This window comes from Acinonyx jubatus, chromosome C1 (assembly GCF_027475565.1).
Source record: "Acinonyx jubatus isolate Ajub_Pintada_27869175 chromosome C1, VMU_Ajub_asm_v1.0, whole genome shotgun sequence".
NCBI lineage: Eukaryota > Metazoa > Chordata > Mammalia > Carnivora > Felidae > Acinonyx > Acinonyx jubatus.
In genome coordinates, this window is record NC_069381.1 from 149,627,134 (window position 1) to 149,650,774 (window position 23,641).

The 23,641-nt window shown below is 38.0% G+C and overlaps 1 protein-coding gene and 1 long non-coding RNA gene across 10 annotated transcripts in view; one reads left to right on the forward strand and one right to left on the reverse strand.

The window, feature by feature from the left end:
• Positions 1 to 17,632, forward strand: part of LOC106984850 (uncharacterized) — a 68,724-nt gene extending 51,092 nt beyond the window's left edge. Inside the window, exons 6-9 of one of the 5 annotated variants that reach the window (XR_008295387.1) lie at positions 4,425 to 4,553; positions 6,853 to 7,094; positions 12,703 to 12,828; positions 17,447 to 17,632. This is a non-coding gene — a long non-coding RNA (uncharacterized LOC106984850). Of the gene's footprint in view, positions 1 to 4,424; positions 4,554 to 6,852; positions 7,095 to 11,114; positions 11,338 to 12,702; positions 12,829 to 17,446 lie in introns of those variants that run through there. The other 4 variants (XR_008295384.1, XR_008295385.1, XR_008295386.1 and 1 more) reach the window with 4 other exon arrangements.
• Positions 1 to 23,641, reverse strand: part of KCNH7 (potassium voltage-gated channel subfamily H member 7) — a 638,553-nt gene that overhangs the window by 460,380 nt on the left and 154,532 nt on the right. For 4 of the 5 annotated variants that reach the window (XM_027055624.2, XM_053215165.1, XM_053215168.1 and 1 more), the window contains exons 1-2: positions 19,898 to 20,272; positions 17,999 to 18,229 (exon numbers count right to left, since the gene is read on the reverse strand). In XM_027055624.2, the coding sequence (XP_026911425.1) occupies positions 17,999 to 18,229; positions 19,898 to 19,973 (307 nt within the window). In that variant the 5' untranslated portion in view covers positions 19,974 to 20,272. Of the gene's footprint in view, positions 1 to 17,998; positions 18,230 to 19,897; positions 20,273 to 23,641 lie in introns of those variants that run through there. The other variant, XM_053215167.1, reaches the window with a different exon arrangement.

The window sequence follows — 23,641 nt, forward strand, 5'->3', positions numbered from 1 at the left end:
GTTTAAATCCTGAATTGTTAAAAACAAATTAGCTAAAAAGCAATACAAGGACAATTGTCAAAATTTGAAGGATATACTAAATGACAGTATTGTATCAATGTAAAATTTCCTGATAATTTGATAATTAAGCTGTAGTTACATAAAGGAATTTTCTCATTATTAGTAGAAAAAAATATTGAAATATTTAAGGATGAAAGGTTCATGATCTGTGCAAGTAATTTTCTTTTTTTAAGTTTATTTTTTTATTTTGAAAGACAGCACGAGTCGAGAGGGGCAGAGAGAGATAGGAACGGAGAGAATCCAAAGCAGGATCCACAATGACAGCACAGAGCCCAATGTGGGGCTCAAACTCACAAACCATGAGATCATGACCTGAGCCGAAACCAAGAATCAGACATTTAACTGACTGAGCCACCCAGGTGGCTCTGTGCAAGCAATTTTCAAGTGGCTCAGCAAAATAAGTAAACAGACATAAAAGAGCAATGTGTATATGTCATACAGAAAATGTAGAGAGAGATAAAGCCAAATTGTAAAAAACAGCTGAATCTGTATATTACAGTAATATGAGAGTTCACTGTAATATTTTTGCAACTCCTGCATAGGGCTGATTATTTTTGAAAACAAAAATTTTAGTTAAAGTGATCATAGCAGAATCAGACATATGGACCTTTACCCATAATTTTATTTATTTATTTTTTATTTTTTTCACGTTTATTTATTTTTGAGAGAGAGAAAGAGCATGAGGCAGGAAGGGGCAGACACAGAACCCAAAGCAGTCCAGGCCCTAAGCTGCCTGCACAGAGCCCTACGCAGGGCTTGAGCCCACAAGCCATGAGATGATAACCTGAGCCGAAATCGGATGCTTAACCAACAGAGCCACGCAGGCACCCCTCAAAATTTTAAAAGGATAATGTTGACCTGGGTACCATTTGAAAGATAGTAACACATCTTGCTTTCCAGTTGCCAAAGCTTTTGCCATGTTCAGCTCATTACACTTTGTTTGGCCGCAGGACACTGTTTCCTTGGAACAAAGAGCTGAGAAAGAATGCAGGCTAAGGAACAAGAAGAAATCGCTCCTAAACTAAAACTAGATGCTGCTTTTTCCTGTGACAACCTTTTCATTAAGGCTAAATTGAAAGTAGTGCTGATTTGAAAGCCTGTGTGTATTTTTTCCATCATAGTTCATTAAGAGGGGGAGACATTTCAGCCAAAAATATGATCACCCACCAAAATGCAACTTCCATTACCACATATAAATTCTTCAATTTATTTATTTAGGTGTTTCTTTATTCCATAAACTTTTATTTAGGAAATATAAAGCGAATGAGACTCCACAGATGGACAGGAAAACAGAGCAGTGTGGAGGGTGTAATTCCCCATATCCCATTTATTCTGCCCACACTCTTCTGGTAATGTTTCATCACGGGCAATGACCTCAACAACCAACAGCATTTTTTTTTAAAAAGGCTGTTAGTAGAATCTGGGAGGAAAGAAGGGCTTTTTATCATTATTGTTATTTATAGCTATTTTTTGTGGTTGTCTTCCCTTTTTGGATTGTAGCACTGTAAAAGCTAAATTTGTTTACAAACCCAATATTCCCATTCAAAGATGACTTCTTTCATGTTTGAGTATCTGGAAAAATACAAACAATATGAGAATCCCAGTAGTATTACTTTCGCTTAACTTTCCTCTGCATAACAATGTCTTACGCCTTAATTTCGATTTTTTGATAATTACATCTCTCTCTTTAAATTTGGAAATACCAATTTCCACTTAAACTCATGAGAACCAATAAGTGTAGTGTGTACTGCCAAGTCTGAATGATTTAATTATTTTTAAATTGTTTTTATTAGAATGTTAGTAACTTTCTGCTTTAATGCTATCTGTCCCAACTTCTCTGGGGTTGTTCCTCCCACTTAATAGATATCCTTTAGACAACAAATCGTAGACACAAAGGAAAGTTAATTTTATCACAGGATTACAAATAGACCAACACAAATGACTAAGGCCTGACAGAGAAGCTGGAAAAAAGATGGTTGGTCACACACCCTGTGCACACCCATGCTGTAACAGATTCCAAGATAAAGATCCTTTTTAGGACTTCTGAGAGTCAGAGGTATTTTATAAAGGACTGTTGGCATTCAACAACGAGCTCAGTCTCTTCGCTTTTAGTCCATTCTGCTCTCATGACTCACTGTGGTTCATAAAGTGGCTGATATTAAGTCCTTTACTAAGAACCTTCAACATGGTATTTATAGAAAGATTCATTTGTAGTCTTACTTCAAAGAGGTCAGCAGGTGCAATATATGCTTTGCAGGAATTCTGACTCATTTCTCCAGATTGCAAGATACTGTCTTTGTCTACACGGTAAGCATTTTAGGCATCACAAGAATGAGTAGCTACACTTTTAAACTCACTACTTTCAAAAACCTACAAAATGTTCATGAAAAGTCTGTACTATAGAATGGTATACATTTTGAAAACCTGATACACAGTGCCAGATATAGGTTGTATTTAGAGTGTTTATATGTCCAGTTTGTCTGGACAGTTCTGGATTTTTCCTATTTTCTTGGTATAATTATCAATAACCTCCCCTTTTACTTTAAAAAGAATCCTACTTTGGATGATAGATTATACGGTCACCTTAGCTCTATTTAGGTATTTATATCCATATATTTTCTTCCAATCAATTGGTTTCTATTAATTTCACATCTTGGTTCTAAATAAGATTATTTCTAACTTCCCACAAAATCCTAGGGGGGAGGAAGGGTGGAGTGAACTTACACCTCATTGTGACTTGAACTTTTGCTCTCAAAACACACAGGTTTCTGGAATGCCATTACTAGAATTGGTTGCAATGTAGCTGAAAGACAGATGTGCACAGAGCCCAAGCTGCCCAGACTGCTGACATTTTCAGGGCAACCACACCTAAAATGAGTTTCAGCATTTCAAAATAGGTCTAAGAATAAATTATAGGTCTAAGAATAAATTATACAGGATTTGACTGAGGCCATATTCTCCAAGATAAAAATCTCTGGGATTTCACATGTAAAATGTTTACGAAACACTACTGATTTCTTCCTTTACCTACTGACATCAAAATTTGGTTCACATTTTTTATTCAGTCACATATGCAGCTCTGAATTTCTTTTTGCGCACAACACTCAGTGAGCATATCGACTTAATATGCATTTTAACCCAATTCTTTTTCACACATTTTTTTTCCTGTTCATATTATTTTATTTTTTAACACTTACATTACACTTACTAGGTACTGGGAGCTGTTTTAAGTGCTTTTACATATATAAACACATTTAGTCCTTGCAAAACCTAGAAGATAGGTTCTAGTATTACCGTAGTCCCCATTCACTGATGATGCATCTGAGGACATGGTAGTTAGGTAACTTGCAGATCACACAATAAATATGTTCAATATTTAGACCCAGACACCCTGACTCTAGAGTCCATGACCTTAGCTACCATCCTATGCTCCCTCTGTATCATCCTTTTCCAATAAGCAAGAGATGACTTCCACTTTATTGAAGCAGTAACTGACAGATCAGATGGTTAAGAGAGTTTGCCTCATGTTTATATTAATTCATATATTTAAAGAGATTATTTATTGAGTAGCTACTTTTTGCAAGGCACTGAATTAGGCGGTGGGGAAAGAGGTGAATTCGTTTCTAAAACACCAGCGGCAGGCATCTAACTGCATTTAAGAAAAGAAAATCCGAAGCTTCCAGATTTAAAACGTTTGCATGCCTGAAATCAAGAAACAATTGACGCTTTTCTGTCAAGAAGGGACGTGAGTCTACAGATGTGTACACTGTGTGTGTCAGGGCCAACACATGGACAGGAGGCATGCTCAGTGGTGTTCTGGAGTTGAGTCCATAGGCTCTGAAGGAAGACAACGTGTACTTCAAGTGCGGCTATGTTATACGCTACTTGAGTCGTTTTGGGAAGTTTATTGGCTTCATCTTTCCAATCTGTAAAATGGGAACACCTACCTCATAGGAAGTTATGAGGATTAGAAAAAAAAAATGAGATTTTAGAAGAGTACTAGCACATTGTATGTGCTCAATAAATGATGCTTAATATTATTTAAAATGCTGAAACCACACTTTATTATTTAATCCAGATCAATTATAAAATAAGATATAAGTTGCCACAGATAATTCAACAAGCCCAGTCTTAACTCACTTGCAAGATACCACTATGCACGGATGTAAATAGACTAAAATCAACAAAAAGAACACCAACCCAGTATCTTATTTTCTCTTAAGTTATGCTTAAATTAGTTGTAGTGATGGGGAAGGGGTGATTTATTTCAATTCTGGAACAGAGGGACTAGTAGCAAGGAGGTCCTGCCTGATTATATTATCATGTCGTTACTTAAAACATTTTTTTTCTCTTTTTTTTTTTAGTCTATGTTTCTTGGATTCTTTAACATAAGTTAGCACATATGACTTCTGCTGGAATGAAAATGACATGCCTGGAATTTCTTTTGTTTGCCTCTTCCAGGTAAACCAACATGCAGCTAAAGTAGTTAAGAGGTAAAAGTTTCATCTTCATTCTTTATATTTTAATTTTTAAATTCTATAACCTCAGATATTCTAACTAAAATCTCTAAGCCTTCTCTTCTGGAAAAGAAATGTTTTTAAATGTTACTAGCAATTTATCAAATGCCATATGAGAAATATTTATGAAAATATGCTTGCCTATTCTTTTACACTTGAGATTAGTTTTCTGAGGCTGAGCTGTAGCTCAACCAAATATTTATCTTTATTTTCTATGATTGAAGACAAATCAAGAATGACATTACGAAACTTAGAGTAAAGATTTAGAAAACATAATCAGTATCCATTACATTTTCAAAAAAATTTAGATTAATAACAAAAAGTACTAACAGAACTTTTTATATGAAATATTCTCTGGAAGGAAATTCATTGCTGAAGTTATCGGCATCCTCAAAGGAGAGAATAATTAAAACAAAATGTTGTGCAAGTCACACTATACTCACATTGCTATGAATACATTTAAAATAATGAATGTTGGTGGGTATGAAATTTCAGTAGGGCTCACTACTGCTTCTGTTCACTCTAGAAACATGAACTGCAAAGAAACAAGTCCTGCCATTTTAGAGTGAGAACTGAATAGAAGCCAGCTAACAGGACAGTTGAGGCTGTGCATCATTAGTGGCATTTTTGTGTAGTCCTTCACTCAGGGAGCAAATTCAGAGAGGAGCAATCTGGGAATCCATAAATCCTACTGAGCCTTGGTTAAGTGACATTCATTATAAAGAACACCTGGAGGGAAGACCCGAGAATTGAGTCACAGCTAGAAAGATCAGATTACCTGAGCTCTGCATGTCTTGGTTAAGTAAGGCAGCCTAGGAAGAGAATGATCTTTCTCTGCAGTCATTTCGGTAGTGTTATATTGGAGAAAGTTACAGGCTTGTCTAATACTATGTGGAGTTTCTTTCGCTTGCATATTTCCCACATATTATTGTGTGTTTTGAACATTTGATGTCATTTATAGTTTACAAGTACATTTTGTATCTGTTACATGGTATTTCAGCTGAATGTTTATTATGAGTTTTACTACCTTTCATGTCTATCACTTCGAATCTAAGCAAAACTATAAATATTTAAATATGTATATATATGTATATATTCAGATGCAAACTACCAAATAAAAACTCTTTCCACTAAACAAGATTTTAATCATAGAGAGATAATACAAAATACTGAAAATAACTTCAAATCCAACTTATTCCAAAAAGAAAGGAGAAAATGCTCACAGAATCCTGCTAAGTAGCCAATAATTACTACTAGTTTCTGAATCTGAGGCTTGGAAAACTGTCAGCAAGTTACTGAAATGAAAATGTGAATGTGAAGAGCAGTTTTTGGAAAAGTGACCCTGGTGTGGGATGAGGCGTCCAGTATGCACAATCAGCTACTGGGAGACTTCCATAGCTCCCTAGGTTTGGCAATACTGAGCACTAGTTTCTTTAAATAAGAAAATAAATGGCCTCAATGGTTTCTACATGTGTTTTTCAATAAGGATTGCAGGTTAAATTCAGTGATGGAACAGTAAGATTCTATTTTTATTGGGTCAAAATTTTTTGAAAGAACTCCCAGCTTTACATGGTAAGTGTGCACAAGAGGTACAGAAGTTTTTTTTTTTTAAATGTTTATTTTTGAGAAAGAGAAGGAAGGAGAGAATGAGCAGGGGAGGTGCAGAGAGAGAAGGAGACAGAATCCAAAGCAGGCTCCAGGCTCCGAGTTATCAGCACAAATCCCGACGCGGGGCTCAAACTCACAAACCACGAGATTATGACCTGAGCTGAAGTCCGACGCTCAACCAACTGAGCCATCCAGGTGCCCCAAGGTACCAAACATTTTTAAGATACACATGTTGTTTTATGCAACAAGTATACCTCTAGGAATGAGCATTAAGGAAAAAAAATAGCACAGTGTGCAGGAGAGACAGACTCTTTGTATGTGTTTACAATTGTGAAAAGTTGATAATAAAGTATCGGTAATATTTTATTCCCTTTAGTGTAATACTGTGTGAATATTAAAATAATTTATGTACTGTCCATGTGTTAAATGTTATATATTCATTAATTTCTCAGTGAGGAAAACAGGCTACAGCTTGGTATACACAGTGCTATTCTGTGTGTGTGCATGTGTGTGTGTGCACGCGTGCACGTGTGCTCACGTGCACATATGTGTGTGTAGAAACACACACACAGGACAAGGTTGCCTGAGGGATTTATTCTTTAGGTTCAAGATTATTAGGTGTTTTTTTTTTCTATTTGTTCTCTGTATTTTCTAATTTTTTGACAAGGGAGTTAAATCACTGTAAGAGAGAGTGGAGATATGAAGTCCTTGTTGAGGTGGTGAAATCCTGTATCAGGATGTGACTGATGAAGTGTCTGCTGATACCAAACAGGCCTTGCGATCTCAACTTACGACTCTGGGTTTGGGGAAAAGAATGAAATGCGTTGGGAAGCCAATGTAAGTCTGAGGCTGTTCTTGGTATTTACAGAAAGACTACAGAAAAAGACATCAGAATAATGGCAAGGATTTGTAAGTATTTTATTATAAGTATTCAACTAAGGAAATTCAGGGAGGGCTGGGATTGCTTAAAATGTGCATATATTATTATAAGAACATGTAGACATGTTCTTTCCTTCATTGATGTGAAGATGCCCCATCAGAATCTGCTCTGTAGGCATTAAACATCAATCTAGACTGTCCTGACCCTTTACCCCTCTCCTAGACCAACTGAAGAAGGGTGATTAGTTATGTCTTTTCAGGAAGAGAAACAGGTCAAGTATTAGAATAAATTGCTTCATGATGCAGAAACCATATGGCAGCCAAGTTACTAAGTTAATTATTAAACAATGCGGGTTTTCAATTTTTACAATTCTCATACCAAGCAAAATGACTGGCACAGAATGTTGAATGAAGGAGACTTCTGTAAAATGTGCCACCTAGCATTTTCATTGGCAAACAGCGTACCCCCGGGTTCTTTCAAATTTATTTTTTTCTCTCCCTCCATTGCCTCTTTTTTTTACATAAGAGCCTTAACAAATCTCTTCAACACTGAGTGAAAGAGACAGACATAGAAACAAATTATTACAAGATAATTTCATAAGTGTTCTAACAGAGATAAGAAAAAAGTGTTAGAATATGTGGACAAGGTTGCCTGAGGGATTTAGAGAAAACCATGCACAGGAGAGGGTGGTGGCCTCTGGGCGGAAGGAGCTCAGAAGCACAAGATAATTGGGTGTGTAGCAGAAACTGAGACTGACATTTGGAACCAGGATGAAGAAAACTGGAGGTATTTTAAATAAGCCGGAGACTCCCCACCCCAGAAAGTTTATGATTGCCCTTTTATTTTCTATTAAAAATTTTTTTAATGTTTATTTATTGTTGTGAAAGAGTCAGAGACAGACACTTAGCACAAGTGGGAGATGAGGAAGGCAGAGAGAGAGGGAGACACATAACCCGAAGAAGGCTCCAGGCTCTGAGCTGTGAGCACAGAGCTGGACACAGGGTTAGAACCCAGGAAGCACGAGATCATGACCTGAGCTGAAGTTGGAGGCTTAACTGACTGAGTCACCCAGGCGCCCCTAGGATTTCCCTTTTAAATACCAGTGGTGGATCTTGTCAAATCGCATAATTTTCCCAGGAAACAAAACTCTCTTGTGGGAAGAAGAGGGTGAGAGCACAACGGAGCTCCTGCAACTGAATCACGATACCATAAGAATTTTCTTCCACACTTAGATAAGGACTAGACAAATAGTAGTTGAGGAACCCTTAACTAAAATGTCCCCCAAATCTACCTTGACTATATAATTTACAGTCTCAAACAGGGACATTTTGAAAAGGAAAAAAGGATGCCATTAATAATTATGCAAAGATTTTGGCATACACTGGCTATCCTCATTCTACTGAAATTGAGCATCCTACCACATAGAGATCCATTTTGAATGACATAGTTCTGTTTAAAATACAAAATACCCAAGATAAAGCTTGCTTCATTCACCTTCTGGTTCAAATTAATTGAAGCAGATTCACACCTCAGGTAATCGATAAAAGACTGTAATTAAGAACTACAATTAGGACATCTAATTACGAAATCGGGTGAGGTTTGAACAGTGTATCATTTGGAGGCAATAAAGTTTGCAAGCACAGACAAATTTAGATTTTAAACTCATCTCCACTTTCCTCTGTGATCATCAGTACTTTACTTAACTTCTCTGAATGTCAACTTAACCTGTAAAAAGTGATAATATCTACTCCCAAAGCTATCATGAAACTCAGATAATGTAATGTATATAAAGAGCCAGTCACAAGATTGGAACTCAATTAACATTAGTCCTTTGGGAGAAGAGTAATAACGTGGAGGGCTATGGTCTATAAACTGCAACCACAAAACTTAAAACCGGGAGAGCATATCCATGTGTATACAGTACCTAAATGAATATACAGTTCAAGAGTATCTGATTAACACTATTAAAGAAAATGGATGGTATAATAAGAATTTGGTAGTAAAATTGGAAGAAATTTTTCACTAATTTAGCTAAGAGAAGTAATGGGAACCTGATGAAAAAGTATTCATACAACATATGATGTCACGTAGCTCTAACACTTATTTTATTGAATTGATGTAATCTTAGTATATTAAAAAACCCAAGGATTGTGATTTCAATATGTGATCTTTTCTAACACAGATGGATTTTTATTTTTTTCTTTTAAATTTTTTTAATGTTTATTTATTTTTGAGAGACAGAAACAGAGTGTGAGCGAAGGAGGGGCAGAGAGAGAGAAAGAGAGAAAGACACAGAATCCGAAGAGGCTCCAGGCTCTGAGCTGTCAGCACAGAGCCCGATGCGGGGCTCGAACTCACAAGCCGTGAGATCATGACCTGAGCTGAAGTCAGACGCTTAGCTGCCTGAGCCACCCAGGTGCCCCTATTTTTTAAAATAAAAATACCTTAGTTTGTCCTCATTCTTTTTTATTTATTTATTTTAGAGAGAGAGAGAGAGAGAGAGAGAGAGAGAGAGAGAGCGAGCATGAGCAGGGGAGGGGCATAGAGAATGGGAGAGAGAGAATAATCTCAAGCTGGCTCCACACTGTCAGCATGGAGCCCAATGCAGGGCTCGAGCTCACAAACCATTAGATCATGACCTGAGCCAAAACCAAGAGTCGGATGCTTAACTGACTGAGTCACTCATGCTGTTTGTCCTAGATCTTATTCTTTACTTGATCTTTGAGAAATTGATTATGAAACCACCACGAATTTTATACTTTTTGTCATCACTCTAATCATCCTGGGTCATTAGTACAGACTTCACTGAATATAATTAAGAAGGGTGTTTTGAACACAGAAGTCAAACGTCAGTATCAGAAGCAACAACCATTCTAAGTTACCTCCAACCCAGGCAGTTATTACATGTTTCTCAAAACCAATTAATTATTCCAAACATGAAAGAATCCATGTCTTAGGAAAACAAAATCGGACAAACAGAAACACTCCCAAATGGAGCTGTCTGGGTGGCTCAGTCAGTTAAGTGTCTGGCTCTTGGTTTCGGCTCAGGTCATGATCTCACAGTTCATGAGTTCAAGCCCTTTGAAGGGTTCTCCACTGGCAGAGTGTAGCCTACTTGGGATTCTCTCTCTCTCTCTCTCTCTCTCTCTCTCTCTCTCTCTCTCTGTCCTTCCCCCACTCACACTCTCTTTTTCTCTCAAAATAAATAAACATTAAAAAAAGAATTCATTATTTCAAAAAAGAAAAGAAAACACTCCCAATGATTGTCAAGAAAGAAACAAAAACGAAACAGAACAGAAAGAAAAAAAACCCAAATAAAAGCAGCAACGGTGAGAGTCCACCTGCTGTCACAATGGCGTCTGACTGGCCACCCAGAGAAAAAAGCAGGTAAGCAAGAGCAGCAGTGTGGCTGTAGCAGCCTCGCCAGACCCTGCATGTACAGTCTAGTTTAGATGAGTTTGCAAACAGGAGCCAACTAAGGGCAAAATGTACCCGCAGCTCTCTCTCACTCCTCTCCAGTTCTCACCCACCAAGCACCAGCCGGGCTATCTTATCCATTTTTGAAATAAAAAAAAAAAAAAGTGTGAGACAATTCTACAAAACAATGGAAACCACGAAAAGGAGAGTTTGTTCACACGCAGACCTACTTTAACTGAGGAAAAGGCCCAGGGGGTCGTCTCAGCCACCATTTGAACTGCCCACAGAAAGACTACTTTGGTTTTCTTAATTAGATATTTCATATAATTTAAAGGACTAAAAGAAAAATATGAGATGTTCTGTCATAGCAATAGGAGCCTAGCACTTGGATTTCTCTTAACCCACCTGTGTGTGACAAATGTCAATTTCACCTTAACTGTTCAGTAATAGGACAAATTTCCTCATGATGGTGATTAATGTCTTACTGCTGTCTGATTCGATTGTTCCTCAGTAGTTCAGCACTTTTGCTAAACGCAGATAGCACAGTAAAGAGAGAGAAAATGTTCATTTGACAATCATAATTAATAATAATGACTTTTATTATTGCTAATAAACTATCTTTATTATTTTAGATTTAACACCCTCATTACTAAGTGGCCCTGAGAGCAAGCTTCACTGTCAATTAAGAATTTTCAAAAAAACATCAAAAAATAAAACGTTATACTAGATATAAAATGCCAAAACTGTGTAACTTGTGTGGTCAATACAGTATGTCAAACACAGCAATAAATTCAAGACAGAAAAGAACAGGAGAGAATTTGGGGTTTGGCTATTACAGAGAGATTGTTGGAGAGCCATTTCGATGCGGTGCTGAGTGCCACTTGGGTAGTAACTGATATTAATTTTTGGTTAATAGCTTCTAACGTTTTATCAAATATTTCTAGCTATCTGCAGAGTTGTAGGCTATACAGATGATTTATACCTTATCTTATAAGCAAGGAAATCTAGTCACTGATGAAATTCAGGTGAAAATTCTTCTTAACATTTTAGAAAGTAAGAAAAATCGAAGTGTCACATAGTCTCCATAGTTCACGTTTCTCATGCGTCCTGATCTCAATTTGTTTCTTGCTTCCCCAGCGTCATGGTACCATTTCTTATCCTCTCTTCATTCTTTGTGTGAATGCTAATTGAGCATGTACTTCATACCATGCACTCTTGCATATATTCCGGACATGGAAATTAGTGAGATTCAGTATTTTCTCCTAATGAACTTTAAACAACAGATGGTTAACTACAATAATATATAATGACATAAAGCACATTCCAGGTGCTACATTGGAGTTTAGAGCCAAGTGTTGTGAAGACACAGAGAAACGTTAAGTAGTCTGGAGCAGGCAATGGTATCATCAGAAAAGACTTCACAGAGAAGTCTTTTGATCGGTCTTTGGAAGGCGGATAATGGTTTCTTTAGAGTGAGAAGCTGAGGGAAAGGCAATCTATTCATTGAGGTTTTGAACTGTTTACTACAGATGAAAGAAAACTTGTGAAGGGTGAGCAAAGCCTCAGTGACATAAAAGTGCATGGCTTATTCGAGAAACTCTGAGCAGTCAAATATTATTGAAACATAAGATTTGTAACAGAAATGGACTTGGCAAGATATTCACCTAATAAATATTTATTAAGTACATATTATGGGCAAGAGACCAAGCTAGAAATAACGCTATGTATTTTATTTTATACAACACATCCAATTACCCTAACAAAGTGGATGTTATTCTCCAAGTAGGTATCAGGAAATAAATGAGGTGTAAGTAAGGGAAACTTGGTCAGACCTGTGAATCCAGCTGTTCCTCTAAACATACCCTACTTAAAAACCCAAGTGAATTCAATTCTGAAAGGGACCAAGCATCCTATTAAAAAGTCTATAACTTTATCCTGAGAGTCTTAATGAGTTAAGATAGGTGTTTTAAGTCAAGGTATATCATAAGGGCATTTAGCAGCAAATATGGCAAAGTGGTTAAGGGATCAGGCATCACCACTATAAGCTGTGTGTGATTTGGCAAATTAATGTCTCAGGGTCACAGTGTTTTTTCTTATAAAATGGGGATGATGAGAGTACATATTTTATGAGATTGTTGTACTCATCATTTAATATATGAAATTTATTTAGAGTGATGCTTGGCTTCAATAAGTCATCAGCATATGGGATTCTTGTTTCAGAAACAGCTCTCTGATGGCACTGTGAGGAAAGGATAGCAGAGGCAGGAAAACTTCAATCCTCAATATCCCAGAAGAAGAACAAAGAGGGCTTCGACTATAGCATTTGGCAGCTACGGAAAAGTAAAGGTAACACTGGGAGATATTTCAGGTGTAAATATTGAAAAAAGTTTGTGACCAACTGGTTTGGGGGGAAGAGGAAGGAAAACCCAAAACAGAAAACAACCCCGAGGCCTCTAGTTTATATGGCCAGATGAATGCTGATGTCTTAACATTTCATAGTCCAACTGCTACTTCCCTGTGAATTAATTATGCTAGGACTCTCCTGGCTGCTGAGTGCCCATAATTGATTTAGTGACTATTTATAGTGAAAAAATAAAAATAAAAACAATGTTGAAAGCCAATAGAGGCCAGAGAAGTCAGTTCCTCCCACTAAGGCTAGCCTGTCCCTATCACCCTGAACTGACCCTGTTCTCAAGTCCCTTGGGTGTGAAAATAACTGAGCAGTTATCTCTGAAGCTGGCGGACAACACGGCTTCTAAGTTTTAGGACCAGAGCTGCAGAGAGGTACAGTGCTGGTAGGTGGTAAAAAGGGGACTGATGAATGTAGCCCAACTACCATTTGGGGACATTTTGTTTTCACTTGGGACAACAGTGAAATCAAGTTTTCAATTTGTGAGGAGGAATGTTTCTCGAGAATTCTTAATTTCTTAATCAATACACTGATCATATTTAAGTTCTATACAATATCCAGGGTCCATGAGATGTCACAAACTTTAGGTATATGAAAGAAAATGCATTTAAGGTTACTGTTGGGTGAAACATGAGAGTGTATAAACAGAAAGTTAAAACGAACACCAAAATAAATTCTAGGCAAGACACTCCCTGAAAATTTTTCTTATCACTTGAATTACACATACACAGAATATATTTCCATTCTTCTATAGAAGCTACCGTCTGTATCTCTACTACACAATTCGGGAATTATGAAAGCTGAATATTTTACACGTCATACAACACAGAAGACTGTGATAACATTTATTTTTGAGCTATTAAGGCTTTAACTGAACTACATTGTTTCTTTAATAAGTTAGTATTGCATATAAATGACAAAAGGAGACAGGAAATACACAAAAACAAGTTTATTTTACAGTGGGGGGATAGAGGAAGAGTGGTAATTAACCCTAAATTCTGTTCTCCATTTATATAAAAGCTTCTTCATTTCATGGTCTATACACTCTTTTTTCTTTCAAAACAACTTCACGAAAACATCTTGGGGTTTCGAAGATAGAAGGGAATGTTAGTCACTCCATAATGCAAATATCCTGAAAGCAGAAATGAACTTGTGTCCTCTTTTGCATCTCCTCCTATTGTTCCTCTAGCGCCTAAAACACTACCTTCAAGAGAGGTGGTGGCACTCAGCACACATCTTCACATTTCCTCCCAACAATGAAACACTTTCTATAAGGTCTTTCCAAATAACCCTCAGAGATGGTAGATTTAATGTTATCAAACCAAAACCTCTTTTGAGTCTAGGTGAATCAAACACTGCCTCTGGAACTTTGTCCCAACATGACTGGTGCCCTGTCTGGATCACGAAAAGACTTCCCTCAGCCTCTTCTCATCCTTTAGTTCTTTGACGGCAAGGCAAAGATAGGCACATTTCTGGCTTGTTAACGAAACTGCCATTGTACCATGTCTGAGAGCATAACGGCAAAAAGACAGGAATGCTCCAACCTCTAAAAATGAAGCATTGTATGCCCTGTTTTCCGACTGAGTTGAGACATGCATTTATTTATTTACTTTGGAGAAACAGACTTTGATTTTCCAAATGTTTAGACTTGCTGGATAATTTAAGGTAAAAATCACATGTCTGCGTATGCCTGAAGTGGACAAGCACGTCAACTGCTAGTTCTCTTTGTAGTGGAGAACTACAAAACCTACACACTCCAAACCTGATGAGCGATAAATTAAAAGAGGACCAACTTTTCTGTTTCCTTGCTATTAACATCACCTCCAAACTATGATCTAGTTAATAACTGAAGCATTTGTTATTCCTCAATCTAAGTTTAAAAACTGTTTGTTTGTTTGTTTGTTTTTTCCTAAGTAAGCTCTACTTCCTACGCGGGGCTTGAACTCAAGACCCCAAGCCAAGAGCCGCATGCTCTACTGACTGAGCCAGCCAGGCACCCCTAAAAAGTTGTTTTAAAAGTGAATGCATTACCCTATTAAAATACATGCCCATCCTTGTATAAGCCTCTGCGTAATTATAGTTTTGTATAATTAGAGCTTTATGTCAAAAGATTTACAGCTTTATCACCTCAAGCAATATTTCACAGCTGCCAAGAATGATTTATGCAATAATGACTTAAACTGTAAAATAGAATCCTCAAAGGAAGGGCTGTCAAATATGCCTACTGCAAATAACTAGGTTTTTAAAAATTGATATTCTGGTAAACAGCAAGTTCAACGGTACCTGGTAAAATCACATAAAGTAGCATGGAAGGAAGTGTGGCTTCATGAGGGGGATCATGCAGCTGATCACACACTGCATGTATGTGAACTCATGGCGTAGATCATGGGTTCAAACTGTGTAGAACACCTCTGGTCAGTTTGGAAAACAAGCGTTCAGAAGTAAAACCAAGCTTATGGTTTTGCTGCTCTAGTATGAGTGACTGGAAAAAGTGGAAACAGAATATCTCAACTTTTTGTTACTTTGCTCACTGTGCTTAGTACATTCCTATCCATATTCCTGTAAAGTGCTAAATAGAGAATAAGCAAAGGAAGCATTTACTGTATATACTTAAGAAACCAAGAAACTCCCCAAAGTAAATTAGCTCAATAATAAAGAAGTAAGGAAACTGAAAAACAAACCAATACAAAATGTTGGTGATTTTATCCCTTCCTGATTTTATAAATGTAGGGTGCCAGGCAGGTCTCTAAGGGCAAGTCTTTCAAAGCATTTGAACTTCACAAGCTCTGACTGAATTTGCAGTTGCCATGTGAATAAAACCAATGTACTTTGAAGATTCTATTCAAGCTATCTGAACTAGTCTCAAAAACACAGGTTGATTACATTGAGAGCAAATTGGGCTGTGTCTTCACAATCCAAAAATATAATAAAATTAATCTTTTTCTTTGGAAAAAGAAAAATAAAAAGCTTGGCCCATTATCTCACATATCTCATATCAATAAAAGTAAAATAGGCAGCATTTGGCATTAGCTCTAAAGATTACCAAGTCTTTGTAAACTGACTCAAATCTGAAAATGAAGCCAACAGAATCAAAATCATCACCAAAAGTTAATATTTATATAGCTAAACAAGCTTCTAAGTAAAGATTCCTTTTTTAAAATGAGAAGGTTTTAATTCATATAACCAAGTGCATCACTCAGATAGAGATTTGCATTAGTCAATGTACCAGGAGCATCTTCGCCGTAGAAACTTTTACATTCATGTTTGTGATTCCACCTTAAGTTGCCTTTATTGGGTATTCTGAGATAACTTCATGTGCTCACATTATACAAGTTACACAAGGTTTTGAAATATCACCATTCCGCGTGCCATATAATAAATAAAAACTTTCATTTCAAAATACTTTCTGAAAAATATAGTGAGTATCTAAGTGATCCTGACAGTCCAGATTCATTTTATACTTAAATTCTTCAAGTTTAAAAAAAAATACTGAAATATCCCAGAAAACATAATGATCAAATGTGGACCAGCATGCCCTGCATAATCACAATATAGATTGTGTCAATATCATGATAAATATTCAGATGGGGAAAAATGTCAGACAATTAAATTACTCCAAAAGCCCAAATTGTTGGCATCAGATACACACACAAAAAAGATGGGTTGCATTTGGATAGTGAGAGCCTTAGTCCAAGAAATGCTTTCAAGACAACAGAGCAATTAGGCTATTTCTAGCATGCCAACACTACTGATTGAAAAGAGGGGGGAGGGATGAGAAGTTTAAAAGCAATCTCTATGTTGGTTGATAATCATATAATTGTTTTTGTTGCAGATTGATCCAAAGTTATACAAACCTGTTTTTCTAATCATAGTTTGTCACATATACTCACATAAGTTGATGTTAAGGAAAAACCAGTAATTAAGAACTACATTTTCTATCATAAAATATTTAATTGTAAGAAAATAAGAGGAAGGGTTAAACCTTTTCCCTGCTAGAATTTCTGCTGTGTATTTCATCAAATGATGAATCATTATATGATATAGGTTATAACAGATCATTTTCTCATTTGTAAAACTTAAGAGTTACCTAAAAATCTGACTATATACCCGTCTGCCTCAATGATTTCTGCCAATGGAAAAAAAAATGGTAATGCAATATCAACAAAACCAACCACAGCATGCATTTTAAGTGATTTACATTTAAGCACTAAATATCACTGTGTATATTTGAGAATGTATATTCTTTTAAATGGGTATATATGAATATTCATACATGTGAGTTCATATGCTATATATGGTATGTTTAATGAATGCATGTCTATTAAATGGACATTTGGGGGGAACTATTATAGGTCTATTATATTATACTCCCATAGCAAGCCTGAAAGAAGGAGGGGTGCCCTTGAAGTTGAGGTATGACCTTAAGTTTGAGATGCCAGTTTTGTTGCAGCTATAAAAATGATTACTGACAACTCCACAGTATCATAGCTCCCTTTGCCCATTTCTTATTTTAGGACAAATCTTTAACAGCCTTTATTATTTGAATATACATAGGTTTAGTGGACCAATTCTTCACGTTCTTACATAGCACCTTAATGTTACATGAAAAGGAGCAAAAGAAACAAGGGGTGTTGACTATCAAATAAAGCTGAAGAGCCAAGAAACATTTATAACTGCAGTAGTTTTACTTGAAGATACATAGTTTTCTATAAGATGTTGCTTTGTGAAATATTTTCAGGTTCAAGCAAATAAAATTCTGTATGTGTCTCCTTGGAAACATGTATCAACACAATCAGTAAATTATTGGCCTTTATATTATTCCCTAGAAAGGGGAGAGAGTAAGACTGATTTGTGGTACTTTGTCCTAGTGATAGTAAGTCATTGCACTTTTGAAGAGTACAGAGTACCCTTACTCAAAGAAGAAATTGTCCTTACTAGTCCACTAGTGAAAGCATCCAGATTTCCTGAATCCTAAAATACTAGAAGCAAAAGATATCTACAACTGAATATTTGGAGCTTCTCTGCATATGAACTTTCAATAATCAGTTGTCAAAATTTCATTTCACTGCAATCAAGTAAAAATAATTCTAAATAGATGAACTTTACCATTTTTGTGATAGTAGGTGACCTCCACTTTCCTCTCCTCTGACCCCAGCAATGCCTGGGCAATTTGGGCAATATCATGTCTCTTGGTCTCAGGCCCATGGAGAAAGTCACAGGTGCACGGCTTTTGCATGACATCTGGCCTGGAGAAACCAGTCATCTCGCAGAACCCATCGTTGCAGTAGATGATGGCACAGTTTTGCACTCTGGCATTTGCAATGATAAATTTTTTATCTGCAATAAGAAGATAGTGAGACATCTTTTAAAAAGCTTCCACAAGATTTCCATAAACACTGGAGCAAATTGTTGCATAACAGGAGATCTGAAAAGCAGGTGCTTCCCAAATTTCTAACTGCCCAGGGTTTTAAAAGAAAAAAAAATCCTAAATGTGAAATTAACAGTCCCAAGTAGTTTTAACAAAAAGTATTAAGGAACTACTCTTCAAATTTCAAGAATGTAATTTCTCAATAGTCTAGTTCTCAAGCCTTGTAACTCCCGGGGGTCCTAATGCACACTCAACAAGCAGCTGGCCCATTGATTATTTCCAGAATACCATTTAATTGTAAGATAAATATTTTCAAAGCCCAAACAATGAAACACCTTGTAACTGTCAGATTTCTCACCTCAGCTTTGGCCCTTAAGAGTACAACTTTCTCAAAGTAGTTATTATTTTTTGGATTTGGCTTTTCTCTATCCCTCTAAGGCATGCTACACACTCATCATGTTAAAAAACAAAACAAAACGTGAAACTATTAGCAATAAAACTATTTTGTGTTAATAGTTTAATAATTTGAAGATTCACCTTTCATAATATATATTGTCTAGGAGATAAAAAAAATTTACACATACACAGTAAATGTCACATTAGCACCTTTTCACTTTTACTTGGGGAGAACCTTGAAATTGTGTGCAGTAGTAGGGATTTCAATACAAAAGGCTCATTAAGTTTCAATCATAAATTGTATTTACTATTTCCAGGTAAGATGGGAACAGGATATACTAGTATATTTTGTACACAAGGTACTATATCCTCATGTCACTAAATTCAGTGCCAATACCTGCAAAATGTATAACATAATTGTGTGCTAATGTAGTTTTAAGGAAATGTGGAATATGAATTAACAAGCATAGGATTTAAAATTAATATGTTTATATAACAATAATTCATTCCTTACAGTTAGTCCACAGGAGAATGTTAAATGTATCTGCATTCAATTGTGGGATTTACTTATTACATTTCAAGTTTCACATTTCGTAACGGAAATTTAAGGAAATGATAAAGGGGCATAAATGTTGTTTTGAATAATCAACCGTTTGCATTGGGAACCAGCACGGATCAGATATTGCTTTTCCCAAATTATCCTTCTTGGGATATATTTGCGTTGATTCAATGCAAAGTTTAGCTTCTATAAACTAAAAGCAAGCAAGCATCCCTGTCATACCACAGCTTAGCAATTTAACCCAGGTAAAATATAGTTTGCATAGCCGTTTACATCGCTGCTACCATTTACATTTTCTGGTTCCAGTGGTATGCTCTGCTCTACTCCTGACTTTCAAAAAGTCTACAATTAAACAGCCTCAAAATATAAACCCATGTTATACTAGTACGTTCCCTTTAAGATAGTAGAAGAGTAGGACATTAAGTAGCAAGGCAGATAATGGAGCAGTGGGAGAGGAGGATCAAATTGCCTCCTACAATGGAGACCATAATCTAAAATGTAAATCAGAATTAATATCTGGGGGAGAACACTCCCGCTGCCATTCGAACCTCCTGGCTCGGTTTCACAGCCTGTTAACTTGAAAGAGCCCGGAGTTGCCGGCTCCTCAGCCTGAACGCGGCGAACGCCAAGTGCACCGTCAAAGCAGAAAGCGAGGGAGAGATAAGAGAACAAATGAACTTACTTTGCCCTTCAAATTTCCGTATGATGGTCCCCAAAAATGTGTTTTGTGGTGCCACATGCCCCCTGCGAACAGGCATGTTGACCCCCGTCCTCCGAGGAGCGCTCCCCCCGAGCTCTGGAGTTCTCCCGGGATCTCTCCTCGGCTAGAGCCCAGGCCAGCGCGCGAGCCGCTCTTTGTGGCAGAGCATCCTCTTTTGAAACCAGAAATCTCTTCCCATTAGCACCACTTCTAGACACCCGCTTTCCCTAGCGGAGTCCAATCCATCCCCTTCACCTTCCGGAGGGGGCCTCGCACCGGACTGCCGCGGGTGAGAGGGTTTGGGGGTGGGGAGAGGGAAGGAGGCGGGGTGAGGGGGGTGGCGGGGGAGGGAGGGAGGGAGGGAGCGGTGGGGGTGGGGTGGGGTGGGAGGGGGGCGGGGAGTCACAAGGGCAATCGATCTGTTTCTCTTCTCCCAAACAGCGCCAATTTCCCAGTGCAAATGGGCTTAACCTGGCGGTTGCCCAGAGCTGTGAGGATGGCTGGGGGCGGGGGGGGGGGGGGGGGGAGGAGGGGGATGGAAGACTCGTGCGGCTTTTGCAGGAAGACGAGAAAGAAAAGGAGGCTGGGGGGTTGGGGGGAGTTGACGTTTCTATCCCCGCCCTCTCCCCTACACACACACACACACACACACACACACACACACACACACCCTTTATCCCGAGAGCTTGGGCGCCGCCACAGCTCGGATTACTCAAGTGTGCTTTAGCGGAAGCCAGCCAAGAAATCTCCAAAACTCAGTGACAAACAGCTACTCTGGGAAGGTGATCTCCACGGCCACCAGCCACAGGGCTCCATCCCTGAGCTCCTCACGCCGCAGTAGCTAAAACACCCTTAGCTGCAAAGAAAAGACAGGTGTGAAAACAGTCCCTCAGTGAGGACTATTTCTAAGCTCTGGTGGCGTTCAGGAGTTTGAAGACTGAGGATGAGCCACTTAAGGGTTCAGGTTTAGTTCGGATCCCCAGGACTCCGCGGAGGTGGGTGCTGAAGCCCTAGCTGAATTGGCACTCCTGTCCCTGCCTTGAGCTGAGCCGAGTCTCCCAAAGACTAAAGGATGCTGGTACCGCCGCTGAGCATGCCCGGTTTCACTGCTTGAACCCGTGAGGAGTTGCAACGTTGGGGGTTGATTGGGACTCTTGGTGCTAGAGGCTGGAAGAAAGATGGGAAGGCCAAAGACTAGCAACTGGTACAAAACAAGGGAAGTGTTTGAAATGGGCGAGGCTGTGCTCCAGGGGAAAGGAACAAAAGGTGGGTGGGGCAAAGAGTTACCAGCCTTGGTGTGACCTCCAATGCTACTCATCTCCTGAACACACTAGGCACACCATTCTACTCTCTTCCACTATTTCTAAGAAATTATCTCATTTAGGATGGGAAAGGGTTCAAGGAGCAGAATAGAGTCCTCTTCGTTCTTGCTCTCAGAGCCTGCCAAGGCGGGAATCTCCTGTTACATATACACATCTTTCTAAACAGACCTCCTGGAGACTTAGGAAATCAAATGTGACAAGTCATGCCAGGGGACGGTGTTTTCTAAGTTGTTTTTCTAGTTTTTCTCGTTTCTTTTCCCTTCATTTATGTTATCTCCTCCTTTAACCTAATAGCCTCTATCCACGCCCCTTTCTCTAAATGGAATTTGCCAAGCTACAACCTACAAAACTACCACAACACAGACGGACAAACCTCTTGTTTCCAGCTGGTGACAAAAGTCCTAAGTCCTCTATCGAAATATGTAGCTGTTTAATAGTGTTGGGGGTTCTTGCAACTCATTAGCCTGATTTGCCTGTGCCTTGAATCAGTCAGGTTCAGATTTTCTCAGTTACAAACTAAAATCTAAAGTAAAAATAATGAGACTGGAACAGAGAAGGGCCAAGAGGGAGGTTTAGATTAGGAAAGTGAAAAAGTGGACTACAATAAATAATGAGGAAATAAACATATTGACTTTAACTTTATGTTGCAGAAAATACAAGCCAAGAAAAAAAGAAACCCTCCCAAATAACCCCCCAAAACTTAAGCAATTCTTCCCCTTTCATGTCAGAGTAATGAAAATGAATTAGAAATGCAAGACATTGCCTGGGAATGTTGAATTTTCAGGTTAATTAGCTTTACTTAAAAAAAGAAACAATCTATGACAACCCTTAGGCTCTTATGGTAGCTTGAGCTTTTCTGAATCTGTACAGTTCCCTCTCTCGGAACATAAAAAGACACGCTCCTCCAATGTACAGCTTTATTTTCTCCCCTTCTGCAGTATAAAGTAGATCACTCTATCATTCTATTCCCTAGTTGCAGCTGGGCTCATGAAACGTCGGAGTTCCTCTCCCAGGTGTTAAACGTGTGGAGCTATCCGTGGTGCTGACTCTGACTCTGCCGTTAGTAACTGCTCTCCGCCTACATCCAGCCCCAGACAATAGAACTGCAAACTCGGCAAGTGGGCCCGAATATATCCACATACACATGTCCTCACTAGATACCCACAGAAACGGTGCTATTTGCACCCCCATCTTCTTTTTCTACTTATCTTGTTAGCTAAATCCAAGCTCAAATGCATTCTCCCCAAAATGCACCAAGAACTCCACAGAAAACAGAAAAACTTAACATTGTGCAGATTGTAATTAAGGTTTCATGTACACTATAAAGGCATAACAGTAGGTTATGGCAAGGCAAGGTCGTATGGCAAACTATTTCTTTTTCAAATCACAAGGAAAGTCAGTGAATGAATATTGCTGTAAAGGGAAACAGGCATTTCCAAATGCAGTTTGAAACAGATTTATCTGCCATATGACAAGATGTATTGACATGCAAAAGGTAACAGTGCAAACTGTTTCTAGTATGAGTTTGATACTTTCACCGATTATTGAGTCTCAAAGTCCTTGAATTCTTCTTTCAGTGTGGAAGAGTGGCTTCTTTTAAGGGTGGAAGAGTGGCTTCTTCAAGAGAAAAAATGGCTTTTTGCTCCCTGGTATATTATTTCTTTCTCTATAAATTTCAGAGTAGTCTCTGTTTGATTGTTCTGAGTAATTAAACACATGATGGTTGAAGTTCCATTGTCTGTGTTCATATTAGCAATCTCTGTGGCTTCACATTTTTCCCAACCTCATTTAGCTGTAAGATTAGTTCTATTAAGGATTCAGTGTAAGATCATAGGACATTCTATAACCTATGTATTGTAATTGATTGATCTGAGCAGAAGATTAAAGGCATCCTGTTTCTAAATTACCCCAGTAATCGTGTTCATGCATTATACATTGGTACAGTGGAGACAAGTACATCAATCTATATTCAGCCAATAATAGAATCAAACCAGAGGATGGTAATCATGGCTGCTTGCTGGCTGGAAAATTACCCCTCCCCTCATCCCCATGATCTACAAAAGCACATTTTAGATACTGTGTTGAGGACAGATTTTATAAGTTGTTCAGTATTTGGGGCCTTTTTTTTTTTTGGAAGTCCAAATATTGAATAAAGTACATAAATTAAATGTTGAAATCCTATCAAGTGTACAGTTTAATACTCAAAATGATCTGCTTATGGGCAAAGATACAGTTTATTTATTTATTTTGAGAGAGACACAGCAAGTGGGGGTGGCACAGAGAGAGCAGAAGAGAAAGAATCCCAAGCATAAAGCCTGACATGGGGCTTGACTCCACAAACTATGAGATCATGACTTGAGCTAAGACCAAGAGTCAGATGCTCGACCAACTGAGCTACCCAGGT